Genomic DNA, 21,413 nt, shown 5'->3' with positions numbered 1-21,413 from the left:
GCGGGGAGGTGGGCGGGGCCTGCTGGAGCCACGCCCCCGCCAGCGGGCGAAGTTGGGGGGGGTCTGGGGGGGGCTGGGAGGGGGGGGGGCGGGGGGGGGCTGGGGGGGGCTGTGAGACCCCCAAGGGGACACCAGACATGGGGGGGGGGGGGGGGGGGGGGCCATGAGACCCCCAAGGGGACACCAGACATGGGGGGGGGGGGCCATGAGACCCCCAGGGGGACACCGAGGCTGGGGGGGGGGCCATGAGACCCCCAGGGGGACACCACAACATGGGGGGGGCCTGTGGGACCCCCGGGGGGACACCGGGTCTGGGGGGGGGCATGAGACCCCCCAAGGGGACATCACACCCGGGGGGGGGGCGTGTGACCCCCAAGGGGACACCAGGCCACGGGGGGGGGCCATGAGACCCCCAGGGGGACAGCGGGGCTGGGGGGGGGGGGCATAAGACCCCCGGGGGGACACCATAACCATGGGGGGGGCGATGAGACCCCCCCCAGGGGGACACCACACACGGGGGTGGCCGTAAGAGCCCCGGGGGGACACGAGACCCCCAAGGGGACACCACAACCGGGGGGGGGGGGGCGTGAGACCCCCGGGGGGACACCGGGACTGAGGGGGGGGCCATGAGACCCCCGGGGGGACACTGGGGCTGGGGGGGGGGGGCCATGAGACCCCCGGAGGGACACTGGGGCTGGGGGGGGGGGGGGCGCCATGAGACCCCGAGGGAGACACCACAACCGGGGGGGGGACCGTGAGACCCCCAGGGGGGCACCAGGCCTTGCAGGGGGGGCTCTGCGCCCCCCCAAGGGGATACGAGGTGTGTGGGGGGGGGCAGGGCGTGCAGCCCCACCGGACCCCATGATGCACCACCCCCCCCCCCAAATCTCCCCCCCCCATAGGACCCCCCCCCCCCAAAAAAGGGGACAAGGACACCGGCACCAGCGTGGCCCCGGCCGCTCCCGCCGCCGTTTATTGCTCCCGGGGGGGGGGGCAGGGATCAGGCTGGGGTCGGGGGGGGGCACAGGACCCCCCCCCCCCCCCAAAACGCAGGGAAGGCACAAGGCCGGGGCGAGGCCGCGCTGCGGGGGGGCCCGCCCCCCGTGTCCGTCACCCCCCCCGTGTCCGTCACCCCCCCCAGGGGACCCCAAAATGCTGGGGGGGGGGGGCTCCGCTGCCAGGGCAAGGCACACCGCTCCTGGGGGGGGGGGGGGGGACCATAATGACCCCACACGTGTCCGTGGGTTTGGGGGCACCCCAAAAGCAGCCCCCCCCCTCCGCCCCCCCCAAAAAAAATAATAATAAATTGAAGAAAAATAAAAATTAGGAGAGAATCCAGGCGCTCGTCACGCGTCCGGTGCCGCGGGGGGGGGGGGAGCGGGGGGTCCAGTCCGGGTTGGGGGGGGGCGTTTGGGGGGCCCCCCCCCCGTGGCGCGGCGTCCCCGGTGTCCCCGAGGCGGCGGCGGCGGTGGCGTCCCCCCCGGGGGGGCCGCGGCGGGCTCGGAGGCGGTCGTGGAGGAGCAGGAGGACGCCGACGGGGCTGGGCGAGGGTCCCCAGGCCCCCCCGGGGGGGTCGGGGTTTTGGGGGGGTCGGTCCTGAGCTCCGGGGGGGGGGCCGGCTTTGGGGGCGACGTGGGGGAACCAGCCCCGGAGCATCACCTCCACCTGCAGCAGCGTCCCCAGGTAGCGCGCCCTGCGGGAAGGGAGAGCGGCCCCGTAACCCCCCCGGCCCCTAAAATTGAGGGGGGGGGAGCTGCGGGGACCCCAAAACCTTTTTTTTTTTGGGGGGGGGGGGCTCACCCCATTTCGGGTTTCTGCAGGACGCCGATGATCCTCTGGATCCGGTCCATGGCCACGCTCTGCTGGAAGGTGCTGAGCCCTGCGGGGAGCCCGGCGCTGGAAACGTGCTCCTGGGGGGCGTTGGGGGGGGGGTCTGGGGGAGTTTTGGGGGGGTTTGGGGGGGTTTTGGGGTGTGGGGGGGGCGCCCACCTTTGTCGTAGCGCCCCGTCTTGAGCCCGTTGAGCAGCTCCGTCAGCGGGCGGATGAAGCCCCGCAGCTCCCGGCACTGCGAGGAGGGAGAGGGGGCGCCGTCGCCGCGGGGGCTGCACTGGGATCAGCCCCCCCCCCCAAAACCCCCCGAAACCCACAGCCCCCCCAAAACCCCAAAACCCACAGCCCCCCCCAAACCCCAAAACCACCCCAAAACCCACAGACATCCCAAAACCCACAGACACCGCAAAAACCCCAAACCCACAGCCCCCCCCAAAACCCCACAGCCACCCCAAAAGCCCCACAGCCCCCAGAAACACCCCAAAATCCATAGTCCCCAAAAACCCACAGCCCCCCCCAAACCCACCCCAAAACCCCCAAACCCACAGGCACCCCAAAAGCCCAAAACTGCCCCAAAAACCCTACAGCCCCCCAAAACACCCCAAAATCCACAGCCACCCAAAACTCCCAGCCTCCCGAAAACCCACCCCAAAACCCCAAAACCTACAGCCAGCCCAAAAAACCCACAGCGCCCCCAAAGCACCCCAAAACCCATAGCCCCCCCCAAACCTACAGCCACCCCAAAAGCCCAAAACCGCCCCAAAAACCCCACAGCCACCCCAAAACCCACAGCCCCCCCAAACCCGCAGCCCCCCCAAAACCCACAGCCTCCCCAAAACCGCCCCAAAAAACCCACAGCCTCCCCAAAACACCCCAAAACCCACAGCCCCCCCAAAACCCACAGCCCCCCCCAAAACCCACAGCCCCCCCAAAGCACCCCAAAACCTACAACCCCCCCAATCCCACAGCCCCCCCAAAAGCCCCAAAACCCCCCAAAACCCCCCCAGCGCCCCCAAAAACCCCAAAACCGCCCCCAAATCCCCCCAGCCCCCCCCAGCCCCCCCCCCAGCCTCCCGCGGGGCAGCCGAGGCAGTGCAGGACGCGGGGGCTTTTTTAGGGCCCCCCCCCCTCGGCCCCCCCCTGCATCCCCCAGCTTTTTCCTTCCAAAAACTCACTTTTTGGGCAAAAAGGCGGTCGCCGTCGCTCGGGGGGGGGGGGGCTCCGGCGCAGGGCTCCCCGGTTTTGTGCCTCTTCCCCCCGGGGGGGGGCTCCCGGTGCCCCCCCGGCGGCCGCTTGCGGCCCCGGTCCGGTCCCTGGGGACCGTCGCGGGGTCGGGGGGGGCCCGGGGGGGGGTCCCGGGGGGGTCCCGGGGGGGGGCTCCGGAGGGGTCCCGGGGGGGGGCTCCGGGGGAGGCTCCGGGGGGGGGTCCCCGCCTCGGCCCCGCCGTCGTTGCCGCGGGGGGGGGCCCCCGAGGGCTCCATGGCGGGGATCCGGGGGGGGGGGGGACGGGAGGGGGGGGGGGCGCCCCCGAAACGGGGCGGAATCACCTGAAAAAAAGGGGGAAAAAGAGAAAATTCGGGTAAAAAAAATGGAACCGGCGTTCGGCGCGGTTCGGGGGGGGGGGTGTTCCCCTCCCGGTGCCGCCCCCCCGGCCCCCCCCCCCACCCACCCCCCTGCAGCCGGTACCGGCGGCTCCGCGCCCCCACCTGCTGCCGGTGGCCCGGTGCCGGTGTCGCTGTGCCGGTACCGACGTCCCGGGGTCCCGGTGCCTACGTCCCGGTCCCGATGTCTCGGTCCCGGTGCGGACGCCCCGGTGCCAGTGCCAAGGTCCCGGTCCTGGTCCCGGTGTCTGTGTCCCGGGATCGGTGTCCCGGTGCCCCGGTGTGGGTGTCCCGGTCCTGGTCCCGGTAGGTGCCCCGGTGTGGGTGTCCGGGTCCTAGTCCCGGTGCCGGTGTCCCGGTGCCAGTGCCGATGTCACGGTCCCGGTGTCAGTGTCCCGCTTCGGGGCCGGTCCCGGTGCCGGTATCGATGTCCCGGTGCCAGCGTCGGTACTGCTGTCCCGGTGCCGGTATCAATGTCTGGACCCGGTGCTGGTGCCGGTTGCTCGCTCCCGGTCTCGATGTCCCGGTCCCGGTGCTGATGTCCCGGGTCGGTGCCGGTGTCCCGGTGCCGGTCTCGATGTCCCGGTGCCGATGCCACTACCTCGGTGCCCCCGTCCCGGTGCCCCCGTCCCGATCCCGGTCCCGGTGCCGGTCCCGTCCCCGCCGTCCCCGTCTCGGGCCCGGTCCCGGCGCCGGTTCCGCCCCGGCCGCGGCCGCCCCACGCGGACACGTGCACGGCCGCACGTGCCTCCCGCGGCGCCCCGCCCCCCCCGCGCTCCCATTGGCTGCCTCGCCCCCGGCAGCGGGCGGGGCCTCGGCTTCGCGCCCCGCCCCCTCGCCCCCCATTGGGTGGCGCGCCCGCCCGCCGTGCCCAATGCGGTGGCCGCCTCGCGCCCATTGGCTGCGAGGGGGAGGGCCGCGGCCACGCCCCTCCATGTGGCCACGCGGAAGCTGGGTACCGCCCACCCCCCCGGACGGCCAATGGGAAGCGGCCTCCGGATTGCGTCGCGGGCGGCGCAGCCAATGGGAGGGCGCGGCCTCGCCTCGGCGCCCGTTACATAATGGGCGGGGGAGGGGGGGGGGGGGGGGCAGGCGCGTGTGCGCCCACGTGGGGGCGGGGCGGGAGGCGCGCGCGGGGGCGGGCGCGGGAACGGGAGCGCGCGGGGGCGGCGGGAGCGCGCGCGAGGGCACGCGGGGAGGGGAGGGGAGGGGCGGGGAGAGAAGGGGAGGGGGCGGGGCAGCACCACCCCCCAAGTGCCCCCTGACCCCCCCCCGGCACCTGGAGCCCCCCCGGCCCCCCAATGACCCCCAGCCCCCCACCCGGACCCCCAACTCCCCCCAAAGCCCCCCCGGGACTCCTAATGCCCCCCCCGCACCCAACACCCCCCAAGACCCCCAACAACCCCTAAGCCCCCCCCCTGGACCCCCCCAACACCCCCAGGACCCACCCCCAACGCTCCCCCGGACCCCCAATGCCCCCCAACCCACCCCGGACCCCCAACAACGCCGCCCCCCCCCCAAGACTCCCAACATCCCCCAAAGCCCTCCCGGGACTCCTGAGTCCCCCCCCAACCCCCCCCAGGACCTCAACATCCCTCAAGCCCCCCCCAGAACCCCCAACAACGCCCCCCCCGGACCCCCAACACCCCCTAAGCCCCCCCCAGACCCCCAACACCCCCTCAGGACCCCCAACGCCCCTCCAGGCCCCCCCCAAACCCCCTCAGGACCCCCAACATCCTCCAAGCCCCCCCCAGACCCCAACAACGCCCCCCCCCAAGACCCCCAATGCCCCCCCTCGGACCTCCAACCCCCCCCCAGGACCCCCAACGCCCCCCCAAGACCCTCAACATCCCCCTAGCCCCCCCAAGCCCCCCAACGCCCCCTCAACACCCCGTAAGCCCCCCCCCAACCCCCCCCAGGACCCCCCCCACCCCCAGCCCCCTCCAAGCCCCCCAGCCCCGCCCCCTCCCCGTCCCCACCTCTCCCTCCCTCCCCGTCCCCCCCCCACTCGGGGGGGCCCCGTCCCCCCGGGGGTATTAAAGCGGGGGCCGGCGGCACCCGGCCCCACTGCCCCCCCCCCCCCACCATGCTGCGCACCCTGCTGCTGCTCCTGGGGGGCCTGGCCCCCGCGCTCCCCGCCGGTGAGTGCCCCCCCCCCAGCACCCCAACGCCCCCCCCCCCAGCACCCCACTCCCCCATTTTCCCATTTCCTCAGGAATTCACCCCAAATCGGGGCTCAGCTGGCCCCGGCAAGCTCGCCCCACTCTGCAGCGCCCCCCCCCAGTTTCGGGGGGGGGGGCATGGGGCGGGGGCCCCCCCACCCTAAAACCTTGCCCCCCCCCCAAGAGTCCCCCAACACCTCTCCTTCCTCCGCAGGTCCCCACTGGACGTACGAGGGTGAGTGGGGCTGGGGAGGGGGGGGTGACAGCACCCCTGGGGGCCATCCCTGTCCCCCCCCCCCCCCCCCCAAATCTCCCGTATCCCCATCCCAGACCCCCCCCCCCCCCCCAGCGTGGTCCAGCCGAGGACCACCCCCCCCCATGCAGCGTTCCCCCCAGTTCGGGAAGACGCCGGGTGGGCGACCACCCCCCTCAAACCCCCGTTTCCCCCCCCAGATCGGGGCACTGCTGGATGGGCGACAGCCCCCCCATATCCTTGCGTCCCCCCCCCCCAAAAAAAAACCCACCCACCGGTGCGCTCCAATGGGCCCATTGTGCTCCTTTACGTAAGGCGCGGGGCCCCGCTCCGGCTGCCAAATCCAATTAGGGTCTGGCCCCGGCCAAATCCCCGTTAAGCCCCCCCCGGTTACCCCCCCCCAGGGGACGGGGACCCCCTGGCTGCGGGGTCAGCCCGGGGCAGCTTTGTCCCCGCTTCCCCACCCGGAAAAAATTCTCCCCGAAATATTCACGGGCGGTGGGAACGTCCCCACGGGGTTGGCTTTTGGGGTTTTTTTTATAGGGTGGGGGGAAATTGGGGGGGGGGAAACGAGGGTATTTAGGGCCCGAGCGTGGCTGCGGGAGGTGTGTGGGGGGGGGGACACCCACGGGGGCCCGATGCCCGCAGGTCCCCGGGGACAGCGGCACTGGCCCGAGGGGCACCCGGCGTGCGGGGGCCGCTCCCAATCCCCCATCGACATCGGGACGCGGCGGGCGCTGCCGGACCCCTCGCTGCCCCCCCTGCGCCCCGTGGGCTACAGCCGCCCCCCCGCCGCCGCCTTTGGCCTCGCCAACAACGGCCACACCGGTGAGCGGCTACCGGGGAGGGGGGGGGGGGGACGCGACGTGGGGGTGCTTGTAGGGGTCCCCGCTCAGCGCCCCCCCCCCCGTGTACCCCCCCGTCCCTATAGCGGTGCTGGCGCTGCCGCCCTCGCTGCGCCTGGGGGGGCTGCCCCGCAGCTTCGCGGCCGCTCAGCTCCACTTCCATTGGGGTCGAAACGGGGGGGCCGAGCACCTCCTGGATGGGTACCGGGCATCCGCCGAGGTACGGGGGTGGCCCCCCGGGGGGGTGGGAGTGGGGGGGGTGGGGGGCTGCCGGCGGGGGTAGGAGGGGAAGGGGGCGGGAGTGGGGTGGGAAGGGTGCGGGGATCGGTGTGGGATTGGGGTTAGGGTGGGGGGCTGGTGTGGGAACGGGGCCCGGTGTGGGAATCGGTGTGGGATTGGGGTTAGGGTGGGGGGCTGGGTGTTGGGAACGGGTGCTGATATGAGAATAGGTGTGGAATTGGGGTTAGGGTGGGGGTCTGGTATGGGAATGGGGCCTGGTGTGGGAATCAGCATGGGAATGGGGCCTGGTGTGGGAAACGGGCACGGGAACAGGGTCTGGTGCAGGAATCGGTGTGGGAATAGGGTTAGGGTGGGATCTGGTGTGGGAACGGGGCCCGGTGTGGGAATCGGTGTGGTATTAGGGTTAGGGTGGGGGTGAGGTGCGGGAATGGGGCCCCAGTGTGGGAATCAGCACGGGAACAGGTCCTGGTGCGGGAAACGGGCATGGGAACAGGGTCTGGGGTGGGAATCCCCACGGGAACGGGTGTGGGAACGGGGCTGGGTTGGGGAATGGGCGCGGGAACGGGTCCCGGTGCGGGAATCGGCACAGGAATGGGGGTGGGGGTTGGGATGCGTTGCAGGAACGGGTCTGGGGGGGGGAGAATCTGCATTGGAACAGGAGCGGGAACGGGTCCGGGTGCGGGAAACGGGTGCAGGAACGGGTCTGGGATCGGGTCCGGGCGCAGGAATCGGGCGCAGAGGAAAGGGGTCCTGGTGCGGGAACTGGGAACGGGCGCGGGAAGGGGCTGGAGCAGGACGCAGGGCACCAGCCGGGGGGGTTGGGGGGGGCACACCGGGGGACCCCCCCTGCGCCCGCAGATGCACGTGGTGCACTACGACGCCGAGCGCTACGCCAATGCCAGCGAGGCCCAGCACCACGCGGCCGGGCTGGCCGTGCTGGGCGTCCTGCTGGAGGTACGTGGGTCGGGACCCCCCCAGCCACCCCTAAACCCCGTCGGCATGGCCCTGACCCCCCCCCGTAACCCCCCCACCCCCAAATTCTCCGCTCAGGCCGGCGACGAGCCCAACCCAGCCTATGACAACATCCTGAGCCACCTCGGCAGCATCCGCTACGCCGGTGAGGCGGCGCCGCGCGAGCGAGGGGGCAGCGCTCGGGCGACAGCGGGGTCGGCACCTCCGGGGGGGGGGGGGGTCCCAAACTGGTTCCCCCCCCGCTTTCCTCGCAGGGCAGACGACCTCCGTCCCCTCCTTCAGCGTGCGGGACCTGCTGCCCGAGCACCTGGACCGCTACTACCGCTACAACGGCTCCCTCACCACCCCGCCCTGCTTCCAGAGCGTCCTCTGGACCGTCTTCCAGCAGCCCGTCCGCATCGGCCGGGCCCAGGTACAGGCTTTGGGGTGCGTGGGGGGGGAATTTAGGGGGGGGGGGGCAGCCCCTGAAGTCCCCCCCCGTGCCCCGGTCTCGTTTCAGCTGGAGCAGCTGCGGGGTTCCCTTTACGCCACGGCGGCCGACGAGCCCGCGCCCGAGCGGCTGGAGGAGAATTTTCGGGCCCCCCAGGACCTCAACCAGCGGCTGGTGCTGTCATCCTTCGCCAGCGGTGAGAGCTGCCCCAGGGGACGGGGTGGGATGAGGCAGGGGGGGGACACACACAGCGCCCCCCCCCCCCCCAAAACAACAGCCCCAGGGCGCCCAGCAAGGGCACGAGGCCGCGGTGGGCAGCGCTGGCTCTTCCCTTGCAGGTCCCGAGGGATATTCCACAGGTACGGCCCAGGCAGAGAGGCTGGGGGGGGGGGGGGAAGGGGCATCCCTTTGCCCCCCCCTCCCCAAGCCCCCGAGCGTTTTTTTTTTGGGGGGGGGGGGTCACGCAGGTGAAGTCGTCGCCATCGTCTTCGGCACCGTCTTTGGCTGCCTCGGCCTCTTCCTCGCCGTCCATTTCGTGAGCAAGAGGCTCCGGTGAGAGCCGACACCCCCCCGATAAGCCCTGGTCCCAGCGGGGGGGGCCAGGACCCCCCCCAATTCCTTCCCCCCCCCTCCAATCCCGAGGGTCTCACCCCAGCCCTTCTCCCCCGAGGCAGCGCGCGGAGCAGGCAGCCGCAGGACGTCGTCTTCAAAGCCTCCTCGCGCCGCTTGGCCGAGAGCCACCGGCCCTGAGCCAGGATGCGCCCAGCCGCCCCCCCCCCAAAAAAGGGTGCTGGGGGGGGAGGCTCGGCCCCCCCCGTTCCCCCCCCAAGGCTGTGGCAGCTCCTGCCCTGCCCCCGCTGCCCACCAAGCCCCTTCCCCACCACCGCGCAGGGGCTGGGAGCAGAGCAGGAGGCGGGGGGGGGGGGCGCGGACCCCGTTCCCACCCCGACCCCATCCCACGAAGCCCCTCGGTGCCACGCAGTCACTATTAAAAGGGTTTTACTCTGAATCAAAAAAATAATTTAACGCACCCCCCCTCCTCCCCCCCCGGCGCACGCAGCAGGGTACCGAGCGCTCCCGGACGCTTAGGGAAGACCCCAAACGGGAGAGCAGCGAGCGGCGGGGGGGGGCCCCAAAACTGCCCCCCCCTCAGCGATCGCCCCGCTCCCAGGGACCGTACGGGATGCTCTGGGGGGGTCTCACGGCCCCGAGCCCCTCGCGCTGGGAAGGGGGACAACGGGGGGAGGGGGGGCCCTGCCCCGAGCCCAGTGGCACCGCGGCAGCCCTGGGGCTGTCCCCGGGACCTTCTCCCACCCCGCGCTTGCCCTGCAGTAAGGAAACGTTAATGGGAAGTCACTAACGAAGCTAACGGGGGCGCAGCGGCACGGGTGGGACACGAACGGCCCCAAAAGCCCCCCAACCCCCCCCAGAGAGGGATGCGGGGAAGGGCTGGGGCTCGGAACCGGGGGTGGGGGGAGAGGCTCGGCCTCACCCGGCGGAGCCGGCCGCGAGCTTGGGAGGAACAAAAACTCCCCGAGGCCCCACGCGGAGGCTGCCCCGGTCCGTGGGGGGGTGTGTAGGGGGGGTGGGGGCATCGCCCCGGTGCCGCTCGGAGCCCCGGGATCGTCCAGCTGCCGAGGTGGGGGGGGGGCACTTGGGGCGCGGAGGCGGCGCGGGCGGGCAGGGCTGCCGTCGACGCTCACTCCTCGAAAGGCACCTGCAGCGCTGAGTACAGCATCACGCGGCCATCGGCCTCCTGCTTACCTGCGGGGGGGGGAGAAAAAAGCCAGGCAGAGCGAGGATGAGGAGGGCGAGAGGTCGGCAACGGCATTTTTTTTTTTGGGGGGGGGTTGGGGGGGGTTCATAGAAGCCCTGATCGGGCAGGAGCTGCGGCCCCCACCCGACGGGGAGGCAGGGCCAGGCTGAGACCCGTCCTCGCGTCCCCACGGCGCTGGGGCAGGTGCCGGGGGGGGAACCCAAAGCCCGCGGTCATCCCCGCGCCCCGGCGGCCGTGCCCGAGCCTCCCGCGCACCCGTGGGATGCGGAGAGCCCCCCAAAAATCCCCGTTCGCCAATGGTGACCCCCCCCCGTGCCAGGCACCCCGCCCTGCCCAGCCCGGCCCTTACAGGAGAGGCACTTGAGGACGTTGCGGAAGGAGCCCCCGGCCGTGACGAAGGCCCAGACGCCCATGCAGACGGTGATGATGTAAATGGGGACCAGGCTGGCCTCGTACCAGGGGTTCAGGAACGTCTGGGGTGGGGGGAGAAGGGGACGGAGAGCGGGGTGAGGAGCGGCGCCGCCCGCCCGCCGCCTCCGCAGCCCTCCTGAAACGGGAGCGCGGCGACGGCGGAGCCAGGAGCCCCCCCCCGGCGCGCGGCAGAGCCCCGGTAAGCCCGGCTCAAGTTCCTGCCTCGAGGTTTCCCACCAGGAGCTTAGCAGCTAATCCTCCGGCTGACCCCGCGGGCCTTCGTTAGCCCCGCTTAAATCCCGCTCCCCCCCCCAGCGGGCTGGGGCCGCAGCGGGAGGGCTGCGACTCGCCCCGCAGCCCGGGCAGAGGTTTAGGGAGCGGGAAACGCCGCTGGGTGCTCCCGCGGTCCCCTCCCTGTCCCCAGAGGGGCGTCCGATGACGCCGACGGCCGCTTTATTCCGGGGAAAAGCCCCCGGCGCATCCAACTCACCAGCCCCGACGTGGCGAGGTGACTGGCGACCACCACCCCCAGGCACCAGTAGCGGCGCCTTTCGCAGGCGTCGAAGAAAATCACTCCCCAGAAGGTGTGGAGCAGGACCACGGCCATGGTGAGGAACGCTGTGGGGGGGGGGAAAAGAGAGCGACACGGCGTCACCGCCTCACCTCCACCGACCGCTGGGGCTCTGGGGGGGCTCCCTCATGCGTTTGGGAGGCGCCAGCGGCAAAAAATGCGCCTCGTGCGACTGCTTCGGGGGGGCGAACGCCACAGGCTCCGGCGCGCAGAGCTGCAACGAGCGGCCGAGAGCCCTGCCCGCGCCTCCGCGTCCGCCCCCGGCCTCACCGGAGGTGATGAAGTAGTACGGCGAGTCCCCGTGGATCCCGACGATGCCCGGCCCGATGGAGTCAGCCAGGATGTTAATGACGGAGAAGACGCCGCTGATGATGCCGAAGGACAGGCCGGACACTGCGGAGGGAGAAGGAAATCAGGCGAGACCGACCGTGGCTGGGCTACGCCGCGGCCCCGCGGCCCCTCAGCCCGCCCTGGGGGCTCGCAGCCCCCCTGGGGGTGCGGGAGCAGAACCGGGCTGAGGCTCTTAACGATGCACAGGCAGATTGCCAGGAAGAAAAATCAAGTAGCAAACTAATCAGCGGGACGCATCGCCGGCTAGACGATCGTTAAGGTCCCCGCCAACTCGGACCAGCGCTCTCAGCGCCCGCAGACGCTCCCCGCTCCCCAGATCGCCCAGGGAAAGGCAGAAAAGAGAATCGGGGAGGCCGAGCGAGCCCGGTGGCCTCACGGTCACTGCCGCTGCTCTCTGAAAGCCGAGCGTCCCGCTGCCGGGAGCACACAGAGGCCAGGGGGTGCCCAAGCCCTGCCCGGGCTCGCGCTCACCGTAGGCCATCTGCTTGAGGGAGATGGGTGACCGGCCGTCCTCGCTGATCGTGGCCAAGCCTTCGTCCGCTTTCCTGCTCGGGAAGGGGAGAGAGCGTGAGCAGGCGGGCAGGAACCGGGGCTGCACGGGGCTCTGCGCCGCAGGGGGAGCTTTCGCAAACAGGAGAGGGGACGGGGGGGGGGCTATAAACGAGGCAGGAGCATGGGAGAAAAGCTCCGGTGCAGGATCTGAGGAGGCTTTGGGGGGTTGCCCGGATAAAAAGCAGCAGTTGGCGCCGACCCGAACCCGAGAGGGCCGCGGACGAGGGATGCTTGGGGAACCGGCCACGGGGGCTCTGTGAGGAGCGCTGCCCCCAGCCGGGCTCTTACTTCAGCAGCTTGAAGTAGGCGAATCTGAAAGCCTCCTGCAGCAGGACGGAGACGGCCGCCCCGAAGACGAGGAGGCCATACTGAAGCTTGGCGTCCTCCCGGTCGCTGAGGTGGACGGAAACGAACCAGATGAGGGACGCCAGGAGCAGCGACACCAGCCAGAAGAACGCCCTGTGGAGGGAGAGGAACAAGGAGCTGAGACAGGGACCCCCCCCTTGCGGCGCTTCCCCTCGCGAGCCGGAGGCCGGAATCGCACGAGGACGCGCGGCTCGATCAGAGGCTGCTCGGCTTTGTCCCGGCTCCGGGTCAGGACAGGTCCCAGCTCAAGGAGGCGGCTGAAAAATCAAACGGGTTGGGAGACCGAAACCTTCCCTTCTCCTTTCAGGGCCACCACAACCTCCTCCGAGGACACCTGCTGCCCTCCGAGGCGCTCGGCGCTACGCCTGCTGAAGGCCAAATGGAGGCCCGGCCTCGAGAGAAGAAAAGTGCCCCCACGTCTCCCCACGGCACCCAAAAAAGTTCCCCCCCCCCCCATCTCCCCGCGGCACCCAAAAAGCCACAAAGAAGGGCTGGCAGCTCGGCCGGCCCCCACGCGAGGGATGGTGCCGCCGGACGGAGGCTGTGTGGGTTAAAGCCCTGTTATTGGGGGGGGGGAGGCCACGGCCTCCAGGCACCTTCCTGGTGTTGAGGCTGGCAGAGGCAGATGCGGGGAGCCCCCAAAAACGCGTCCTGGGGGGCCGGGGGCTGCGGGGACCGGCTCAGACCAGCGCCGAGGCGCAGGAGAAATGGGAGACCCCGGAGGGGAGGCCGAGCCTCACCGCAGCTCCCCCCAAATCCCTGCTGGCAGCCTCCCCGAGACCCCCCCCAACCCCCCCCCACCCCCCAGAGGCTGCCTCACAGCCCGGGGCTCCCCAGAGACCCCCAAAGGGGCAGCCTCCGTTGGGGCACCCTATATGGGGGCGGCCTCCCCCGGGGCGGCCTCCGGGCCCCCCCACAGCCCCCCCCCCGGCCCCCTCACCCCGCCACCAGGATGATGACCCGCAACGGCTCCGCCGCCACCGTCAGCAGGACGAGGGCGAGCGCGGGCCCGAAGGCGATGCCCGCGCACCCGAAGAAGACGGCGGCCCCCATGGCGGCGGCATGGGGCGGGGGGGGGCGGGAAGCGGGGCACGACGGGAGTTGTAGTCCTGGAAGGGGAAGGGGGCGGTAAGGACGGGCGGGAGGGGGGGCGGGCCGCGGGGCACGACGGGAGATGTAGGCTGTGTGTGCGGGGGTTGCGCCATGGGGCCGGGCCGTGAGGCATGCTGGGAGTTGTAGTTCAGGGTGGGGTTGTGGCGCCCCCTGCGGGGGGCGGCGTTGATTTTTGAGTTTAATCTCGATTCCCTCCTCATTTGAGGTTCAATCTCTTTATTCCGTCCTCGTTTGAGCTTCAATCTCTACATTTACTCCTCGTTTGAGGTTCAATCCCATTATTTACTCCTCGTCTGAGGTTCAATCCCATTCTTTACTCCTCATTTTAGCTTCAATCTCTTTATTAACTCCGTGTTTGAGGTCCAATCCCGTTATTTACTCCACGTTTGAGGTTCAGTCTCTTTATTAACGCCACATTTGAGGTCCAATCCCGTTATTCACTGCTCCTTGGAGCTCCATCCCGTTATCTTCCCCTCGTTTGAGGTTCAATCCCGTTCCTTCATCCCCGTTGTCGTGGTGCCCGGGGCAGCCGTGGCCTCCCGGGGCTGCATGGCACTGCCACCGAGGCCTTGGGGCCCAGCCCCGTGGGTCACGGCGCTGCCCTCACTGGGGTGGCGAAGCGGAGCTGGGCGTACGTCAGCTCTCCCTGCGGGCACCAACGCCATCAGAGCGACCCCAGCCCTGGCCCCCCAACCCCTGTGGGGTTGTGGCCATCCCCTTGTGCCTGATGGCCATGCAAAGCAGTGAGGGCACCGCTCCTGCTATCACCACCATGCAGTGTGGGGACACCCGGGGACCGCACGGCCTCACCTGCTGGTGCTGGGGTGCAGGAGGGTCTGGGGCTCTGGGCCGGACTTCTGGCGGGGACAGAGACGTGTCCCCAGCATGGGGACGGAGGGGAATTGGGGATGGAGGTGGGGGAGCGGGGTGCAGGGCAGCAGGGGATGGCATAGGGCACGGGGGGCCATCAGCCCCAGCCCCTGCTCGGCTCCTTACCCGTCCGTGCGCGGAGGAGGCAGCAGACGCCGAGGCTGAGGCCGAGCAGCAGCAGCGCCCCGGCTGCGGCCATGGCCACGGCACTTGGTGTCGTGCAGGCACCTGAGGGGGGCGGCTTGTCCCAGCCATCTTCTGACCCCCGCTGTCCCCCCCACTGCCCTCTCCCATACACCAACATCCCCCCGTCGCCCCCCATTATCCCACCATCACCCGCCAACGTACCCCCATTGCCCCCAACATGCCCCCATTCCCCCCACTGATCCCCTGGGCCACACCATTCCCATTGTTTCAGTTTCCCCACACGTGCCCCAGCTCCGAGGAGATGCCGGGGAAGGGGGGTCACCCCATCTGCCCTCTCCCCTGTTCACCCCGCTGCCCAGGCTCGTGCTCACCCTTGGCCCCGTGCAGCTCCACGCTCCTCCGGATGGGGGGACCGGAGGCGTTGAAGCGCACCTCGCAGAGCCCCCCGGTGCTCCCAGCGATGCCCGCGGGGCTGATGAGCAGCTCTGTGCTGCCCCCCAGCCCCAGCACCTCCTGGGCTCGGGTCCCCCCCGGCCAGGAGACGAGGACGGGGCCGCTGGCGTTGCCCACGGCACAGACCAGGTTGGGGGGGTCTGAGGGGGAGCCGTGGGGCGCCAGCACCTGCACCCAGCTCTGGGCCCTCCAGCTGTCTGCACAAAGGAGAGCAGGGGCTTGGTGGGCTCGGATGTGGGCAGAGACCCCGCGTCCCCCTGGGGACCCCGGCATAGTGACACGAGGGGCATGGGGGGGGTCCCTGCAATAGGGGTCCCATCCAACGTAGGGACATGGGTGCGGACTGTGCGATGGGGGGACTTAGGGGGTCGCATTCAGTGGACAGTACGGGAGGGGACCATCCACTGGGGAGTCACGGGGGATCCCCATCCAACACGGGGGGGCTCGGGGGTACATGTGGGGGTCCCCCCGCCACCCCCAGCCCAGCCGCCCCCCTACCTCCCACGATCAGCGCGGTGCCGTTGCCGAACTTCAGAATGGATCCGGTGATGTAGGCGCAGAGGTAGAGGCCGGTGTGGTTGGTGCGGGTGGCAGCGATGTGCAGCACGGCGCGTCCCTTCGTGTACTCACAGGAAAATCCCTCCTGAGCCTCCTGGATGCAGCTGAGGATCAGCCGGGGCCGCTCCCCACGGCTGCGCCCGTACCAGAGCACGTTGCCTTTGCCATGGAAGACCTCGTCCAGAATGCAGCTGATCTCCACCGCAGCCCCGGGCTCCACGAAGAGGATGGGCTGGGGCTGCTGCAGCACCAGCAGCGCTGCCGGCGCTGCAGGGACCGACCGGGGGCTCATTCACCGCCTGCCCCCCAAGCCCAGCCCGTGCTCCCACCATCCAGGGGGTACTCGGAAAGCGAGTAAAAAAAACTCTCCCCAACCCCTGCCCCGATGCTCACCCAGACAGAGCAGCAGCAACCCCGAGGCCAGCAGCGCCTTCGCGCAGGAGAAACCCAGGGGTGCCATCGTCGTGCTCGTCCCAGGCCTTCTGCAGGGCGGCCGAGTGCACCGGGACCTGAGGCTGCCCGAAGTGCGGGGCCCCGGCAGCGAAGCCCCCCAGCCGTGTGGACACGGTGTCCCCACGAAGGACGCAGTGTCCCCACGAAGGACGCGGTGTCCCCACGAAGGACACGGTGTCCCCACGAGGGATGTGTCCTCCCCACACGCCGCTGCCGGCAGCTGTGGGGCGCGTCGCCGGGTGCAGAGCTCATGTCAGCTTGCTGGCACGGACCCACATCCGGTAGGAAAATTTGGGTTTTAACCATTTCTGTGATGCTCAGGGCCGGAGGCGGCCCCTCAGAGGCCCCACGACGCCCTCTGATGCCCACCCCCAAATACTCGACACGAAGGAAGAAGCCAGCCCCAGCGCTGGGCACTACAAACCACAGCACACCGTGCCGCCGCTCGTGCTTTGGGGAAACCGCAGCGCAGGGGCTGGAGAGCTGCCTCGGGGCGGGGGTGGCTGCACCCCCAGCCCCGGCCCCCGCAGCCATCCTCACATCAGCCAAAGTGACCTTAACGGTGACGTTCAAAGGGCTGGGGACTGAAGGCGAGAGGCAACTTTGGTCCCCATCCCCCTGCCCTGCTTTCCTGTTGCGGTTCGGCAAACGTGGCTCTTTGCTAAAGGGGCGCCGAACTTTGGCGACAAAAACCTTCAAACCCAACGGTTTGCTGGCAGCGGAGTGGGGGGGCAGGGGTTCTGTGCGAATAAACAGCAGAGAAGTGACAAAATCAACAAGGCGAGGCTGACCGCAGCGCTCCTCGGCTCAGGCAGCTCCGCACCCAGCCTCCAGCTGCTGCAACGAGGCCGAGACTCCGCGAGCCGCCTTTGCCCCGCCAGTGCCCGCCGGCTCCCCGGGGCCCTGCCCAGCCCAGAGGCACCTCGCCGCCCGCCCCGGTGCTCGTCGTGCTCCTCTCCAGAGCAGAACTGTGCCTGCACGCATCCCCGTCCACGGGGCACGGCCTCGTGAGGTTTGCTCCAGCCCGAAGGCCACGAGCGGCCGCGGTGCCGAGCAGCGAGAGAGGAAGAAGCAGGGGACGATGCCCGGGGCTCCTCGGGGCGATGCGCAGGCAGACAAAGCGCAGCAGGACCCCCCCGGTGCAATTAGGAGCTGCAATTAAATTCCATTCCGCGAGCAGGAGCGGGGCGCGCGGCCCATCGAGCACTTGCGGCGGGGGCGAAGGAGGCCGGGGCTGCGCCCGCCGCCCCGTTTCGCTTTCTAAGCTCCGTCCCCTTGCCAGGCATCGGCTCCCTCTCTGCCTCTGCGACCCCAGGTGACGGCCAGGCTCCAGGACGTCCTCATCCCGCTGGCTGCTGGACCCGGCCATCGGCTTCGCCCTTCGCTGAACCCGAGCAAAACCTTCGCCTTCCCCGCAGGACGCCGCAGAGCTGCGCCTCGCGCCGCGGCACGCGGAGCCTGGGATCCGGCCCCTGCACGGCCAGGGCAGGGAGAGAGGCTCGGGGCTGCCGTGAGACCTGAGCCCTCGTCCCACGCCCAGCCAAAATCTCCCTTCTGCCCGCTCAAAGCTTTTTGCAGGACCCGAGAGGCGACCGAGGAGCGTGGCCAGCCCCAGCCGGAGATGTGCAGCCTGCCCGCGGTTCTCCTGCTCCTCCTGACAGGTACGTCCCGCTCCACGAATGCTCCAGCCTTGCTTTCTGCTACGCTAAACCCGCCTGGGATCGTCCGAAGCGGCTTAACGCCAACCTGAGCCGGCGGGCAGAGGGAGGGGGGGCAGCCGCAGGGCTTACGCTCATCAGAGGTTTGCTGAACGAGTTTCCCTGAAGCATTTTCAACGCGATCTCTTCGAAAGCCTGAGCGCGGCGGCTGTGCAAAACCCACCCCGGGGTGCTGCTGCCTCTCCGAGAGGCAGGACTTGCCTCCTGAATGCCAAAGCCCAGCGGGCTTCTCACACGCCGTGCCAGGCGCTGATCCAGCCCTGACTTTTTTTGCCTGCAAACCTTTTGCCGTGGAGCCAGAAGCCGACAGCCCGATGCACAAGGGTGACCCCGTGGCACCGGCTGCTGCGCTCAGACCCGCTCCTCCCGTGCAGGAGCCGCCTCTGTGGAGGAGCCGCGGATCCAGCAGAGCCCAGCGCAGCTCTGGCTGCCCCCCGGGGAGACGGCGGAGCTGAGCTGCAACATCTCGGGCAGCCCATGGGGTGCCAATTGGTACAGGGAGAAGCCGGCCGGCAGCTTGGAATGGATTTACCAGAGCACAGAGTTCTCAAAGCCAAAGGGGAGATACTCAGGGACGGTGAGAGCACCGGGTTTTTTCTCCTTTAATATCAGCGATGTGCAGCGTGAGGACTCTGGGTCTTATTACTGCACCTCCTCCGTGTCGCACTCCCACTTCGGGGACGGGACCAGGCTCCTCGTCACAGGTGAGCGCGGCAGCATGCGGCGGTGCTGGGGACACCCCTGGGGACATCCCTGGGGACACTGGGTTTTCCCACCCACTTTTAGATGCCACCGAGCCCAAGCTCTCCATCCTGGTGCCCGTGGACGCGGAGGAGCCCTCGGACGTTGTCCCCCTGCTGTGCCACCTCCACGACCTCCCCAGGGGCTGGGACACCGTCCGCTGGCACCACGGCAGGGACACCCCGGTGACAGCCGAGGCCGTGGACGAGCGCGGGGTCCTTGGTGCCTGGAGCCTCACCTGGGTCTCGGCCGAGCGCTGGGACGGGGCCGCGGCGTGCACGGCCACGGAGCGCGGCACGGGCAGGAACGTCAGCGGGGCTGTCAGCGGGACCGTCGGCACAGGTCAGCTCGAGCAGCAGCCCCCTTGGGACCGCGGGCTTTGCTCTGTGCTTGGTCTGTGCTTGCAGGGACTATAAGCCCCGAACGCCCCCGTCCCGTTGCTTCTGCTGCTGCAGTCCGTAGAAAAACACAGCAGAGGACGCGGGGAGGTGCCTGGGTCCATCGTCCTGCTCCACAGCAGGTCTCGGCCTCTCTCAGCCCATCGCAGCCCGGTTCTTCCAGCCTTTCCTCACAAGGAAGATCTGGAAATCCCTTTTCCCCGTCTCTCTGGGCTCCCCACGCGCTGAAACGCTGCGAACGATGCCCTGGCCACATCGCCCCGCGATGCGGCCGCTTCTCTCCTCCTCCCTTTCCCCGGCCGCCCCGCTGCTGCGCTCGGGCGCTCGACCAAAGCCCGGTCCCAGCTCTGTGAACCATTTCCAACGTCTCGTCCTCCTCCCCTCCCTCCCTGCAGCAGGATGCTTCCTGTGGCTGCTGGCGTTCGTGCCGCCCGGCGCCGCCGTCCTGGGCTTGATCCGGTGGGCATCCCGGCTCCGCCGAAGGCCGGCCCGCGCGGTGCTGAGACGGGGCCCGGAGGTGAGCTGCTTCCCCAGCCCCCGGCACGAGGCGCCGTGAGGCGGTTCTGCGCCTCGCGGGCCGGCCTCGGCTCTCGGCGAGGCAGGAGGAAGGAGCTCAAAAGCAGCCCGGCTGGGGGCTTTGGCGCGGGCAAAGCATCCCCTGCAGGTGCAGGTGCAGCGCTGCCCCAGCGCCTTTTGCTCCGCACCCCGTCCGGCCCCGCTCTGCCTTCGCTCGCCTTACGGAAGCGCTTGGGAGCAGCTGCTCCAGGGCGCACGAGTGGAAGCGCGAGCAGGGCACGGGGCACGCGCTCGTTTCTCCCCAGCCGTCGCCGGGAAGGGCTCCCCGGTGCGGGGCGAGGGTTTAACCATGCGCCTTCTCGCTTTCTCTTGCAGACCGAGTGCGAGTACGCGGCGGTGGGGCACTGAGAAGCCCTTTCCCCGCGCCCGCTCTGCCAGAAGCCGCTCACGCCTGCGGTCTCCAAAGCAGCTAAAAAAAGAGAGGAAAGGGAAAGTTGTGGGATCCTGCGCTCTGCGGCGATGGGGACTGGGCGGGCACGGCCCCAGCGCGCGGCGAGATCCCCGCAGGTCTTTCCTAGCCTGCTGGGGAGTGCTTTTAGCGGACACTTTGGGTTCCTCTTCTCTAATCTTTCAAGCCAAACGCCAGGCGGACGGGGCGAGCTGGTGCTGCGGGAGCTGTGTCCGGCTGTGGTGGGGGCAGCCAGGGCACCTCAAGCAGCCCCAACCCCCTTTTGCCCCCTTCCACACCCCCAGGAGCAGGTCTGGGTGGGCAATGTGCCATTTTCCTGCTGGATTTACCTGCTTGGAGTCATGGCAGAGGGGGAGGAGGAATGCTGAGAGCACTGCGGGAAGCTCGATAGCCATGAGAAATCGCATGCAAATAAAACTCGTGATTTCTTGGTAAGCAAGCGAGGTCTCGGCTTCATTGGGATTGCTCCTTGCGCTACCCTGTGTGACAGCCGCGGGGAGGTGGGGGGGTGGCGATGTACGTGAGGCAGGGGCTGGACTGTGTGGAACTTCAAGTTGCGATGGCAGAGTTGAGAGCCTCTGGGGAAGGATTAAGGGACGAAGAAATAAAGGGGATGGCGTTGTGGGAGTCTGTCACAGACCACCTGGCCAGGACGACAACGCCGATGAATTATTCATTGCGGAACTAAGAGGTGCCTCGAGATCAACTCCCCTTGTCCTTATGGGGGACTTCAACTTGCCAGACGTCAACTGGGATCAGCACACGGCCGACACGAGCAAGTGCAGGAGGTTCCTAAAGCACCTAGATGACAACTTCTTGGTGCAGGTGCTAAGGGAGCCAGCTAGGAAAGGTGCCCTCCTCGGTCTGGTGCTGGAGAACAGAGAGGGTCTTGCGGGGGACGTGGCAATTGGCGGCCGTCTCGGCCACAGTGACCATGAAGTGGTTGAGTTTAAAATTTATGGCGACAGAAGGAAAACTGCCACCAAAACTTCAAGCCTGGACATGGGGAAAGCAGACTTCAGGCTGCTCAGGGAACTAGTCAGCAAGGTCCCCTGGGAAACTGCTTTTGAAGGCACTGGCGTCCGTCAGTGCTGGTCAGTCTTTAAGCACTGCCTCCTAAAAGCACAGGATCGGGTGATTCTAAAATATCGGAAGTCGAGCAGGCGGGGCAGAAGGCCGGCCTGGCTGACCAGGGATCTTCTACTGGAGCTTAGGCGAAAAAAGGAAGTGTACGGCTGCTGGAAGGAGGGTCAGGCGACGTGGAAGGAATACAGGGACGCTGTTCGTGTTTGCAGGGAGAAAATTCGTGCGGCCAAAGCCCAACTAGAGTTGAAGCTGGCCAGGTCTGTGGGAGCAAATTTGCCGACGACACCAAACTTGGAGGAGTTGTAGACTCGGCTGAGGGTGGAAAGGCCTTGCAGAGAGATCTGGAGAGATTGGAGAGCTGGGCGATCACCAACCGCATGAAGTTTAAGAACAGCAAGTGCCGGGTCCTGCGCGAGACGCTGGAGAGCAGCCCCGCAGAGAGGGATCTGGGGGTTGTGGTTGACAGCAAGTTGAACGTGAGCCAGGAGTTTGCCCTGGCAGCCAGGAGGGCCAACCGTACCCTGGGGTGC

At 69.2% G+C, this 21,413-nt stretch overlaps 5 protein-coding genes across 6 annotated transcripts; 2 read left to right on the top strand and 3 right to left on the bottom strand.

Moving 5' to 3' along the window:
- Positions 1 to 941: 941 nt before the first annotated feature.
- Positions 942 to 3,675, bottom strand: CIART (circadian associated repressor of transcription). Its single transcript, XM_066986252.1, has 5 exons — positions 3,537 to 3,675; positions 3,006 to 3,377; positions 1,990 to 2,065; positions 1,801 to 1,879; positions 942 to 1,693 (listed from the first exon to the last, which is right to left on the bottom strand). Exons 2-5 carry the CDS (start codon positions 3,309 to 3,311, stop codon positions 1,324 to 1,326), a joined length of 831 nt encoding a protein of 276 aa, XP_066842353.1. The 5' UTR covers positions 3,312 to 3,377; positions 3,537 to 3,675; the 3' UTR covers positions 942 to 1,323.
- A 1,842-nt stretch (positions 3,676 to 5,517) lies between these two features.
- CA14 (carbonic anhydrase 14) lies at positions 5,518 to 9,307 on the top strand. The gene is made up of 11 exons (XM_066986020.1): positions 5,518 to 5,572; positions 5,808 to 5,828; positions 6,495 to 6,674; positions 6,778 to 6,911; positions 7,790 to 7,885; positions 7,982 to 8,048; positions 8,158 to 8,315; positions 8,403 to 8,529; positions 8,672 to 8,692; positions 8,801 to 8,885; positions 9,008 to 9,307. Exons 1-11 carry the CDS (start codon positions 5,518 to 5,520, stop codon positions 9,081 to 9,083), a joined length of 1,020 nt encoding a protein of 339 aa, XP_066842121.1. The 3' UTR covers positions 9,084 to 9,307.
- An 8-nt stretch (positions 9,308 to 9,315) lies between these two features.
- Positions 9,316 to 13,462, bottom strand: APH1A (aph-1 homolog A, gamma-secretase subunit). Its single transcript, XM_066986026.1, has 7 exons — positions 13,302 to 13,462; positions 12,284 to 12,454; positions 11,915 to 11,988; positions 11,363 to 11,485; positions 11,012 to 11,139; positions 10,460 to 10,583; positions 9,316 to 10,097 (listed from the first exon to the last, which is right to left on the bottom strand). The coding sequence occupies exons 1-7, from the start codon at positions 13,412 to 13,414 to the stop codon at positions 10,033 to 10,035; spliced, it is 798 nt and encodes a 265-aa protein (XP_066842127.1). The 5' UTR covers positions 13,415 to 13,462; the 3' UTR covers positions 9,316 to 10,032.
- An 86-nt stretch (positions 13,463 to 13,548) lies between these two features.
- LOC136786319 (uncharacterized) lies at positions 13,549 to 18,118 on the bottom strand. The gene is made up of 6 exons (XM_066986021.1): positions 15,896 to 18,118; positions 15,443 to 15,769; positions 14,863 to 15,141; positions 14,471 to 14,572; positions 14,285 to 14,331; positions 13,549 to 14,120 (listed from the first exon to the last, which is right to left on the bottom strand). Exons 1-6 carry the CDS (start codon positions 15,960 to 15,962, stop codon positions 14,064 to 14,066), a joined length of 879 nt encoding a protein of 292 aa, XP_066842122.1. The 5' UTR covers positions 15,963 to 18,118; the 3' UTR covers positions 13,549 to 14,063.
- Positions 17,506 to 20,860, top strand: LOC106049068 (immunoglobulin lambda-1 light chain-like). 2 transcript variants are annotated; one of them, XM_066986025.1, is made up of 5 exons: positions 17,506 to 17,616; positions 18,048 to 18,377; positions 18,460 to 18,756; positions 19,211 to 19,329; positions 19,704 to 20,860. In XM_066986025.1, exons 1-5 carry the CDS (start codon positions 17,577 to 17,579, stop codon positions 19,734 to 19,736), a joined length of 819 nt encoding a protein of 272 aa, XP_066842126.1. In that variant the 5' UTR covers positions 17,506 to 17,576; the 3' UTR covers positions 19,737 to 20,860. The 2 variants fall into 2 exon arrangements, with proteins under 2 accessions (XP_066842126.1, XP_047935031.2); XM_048079074.2 differs by having other exon boundaries at positions 19,208 to 19,329; positions 19,704 to 20,859.
- Positions 20,861 to 21,413: the final 553 nt, after the last annotated feature.

The sequence above is a fragment of the Anser cygnoides genome, chromosome 33, assembly GCF_040182565.1.
Source record: "Anser cygnoides isolate HZ-2024a breed goose chromosome 33, Taihu_goose_T2T_genome, whole genome shotgun sequence".
NCBI classification, from domain to species: Eukaryota; Metazoa; Chordata; class Aves; order Anseriformes; family Anatidae; genus Anser; species Anser cygnoides.
Note: the sequence above shows the minus strand (reverse complement) of the source record. Positions and strands in the feature narration are given on the sequence as shown.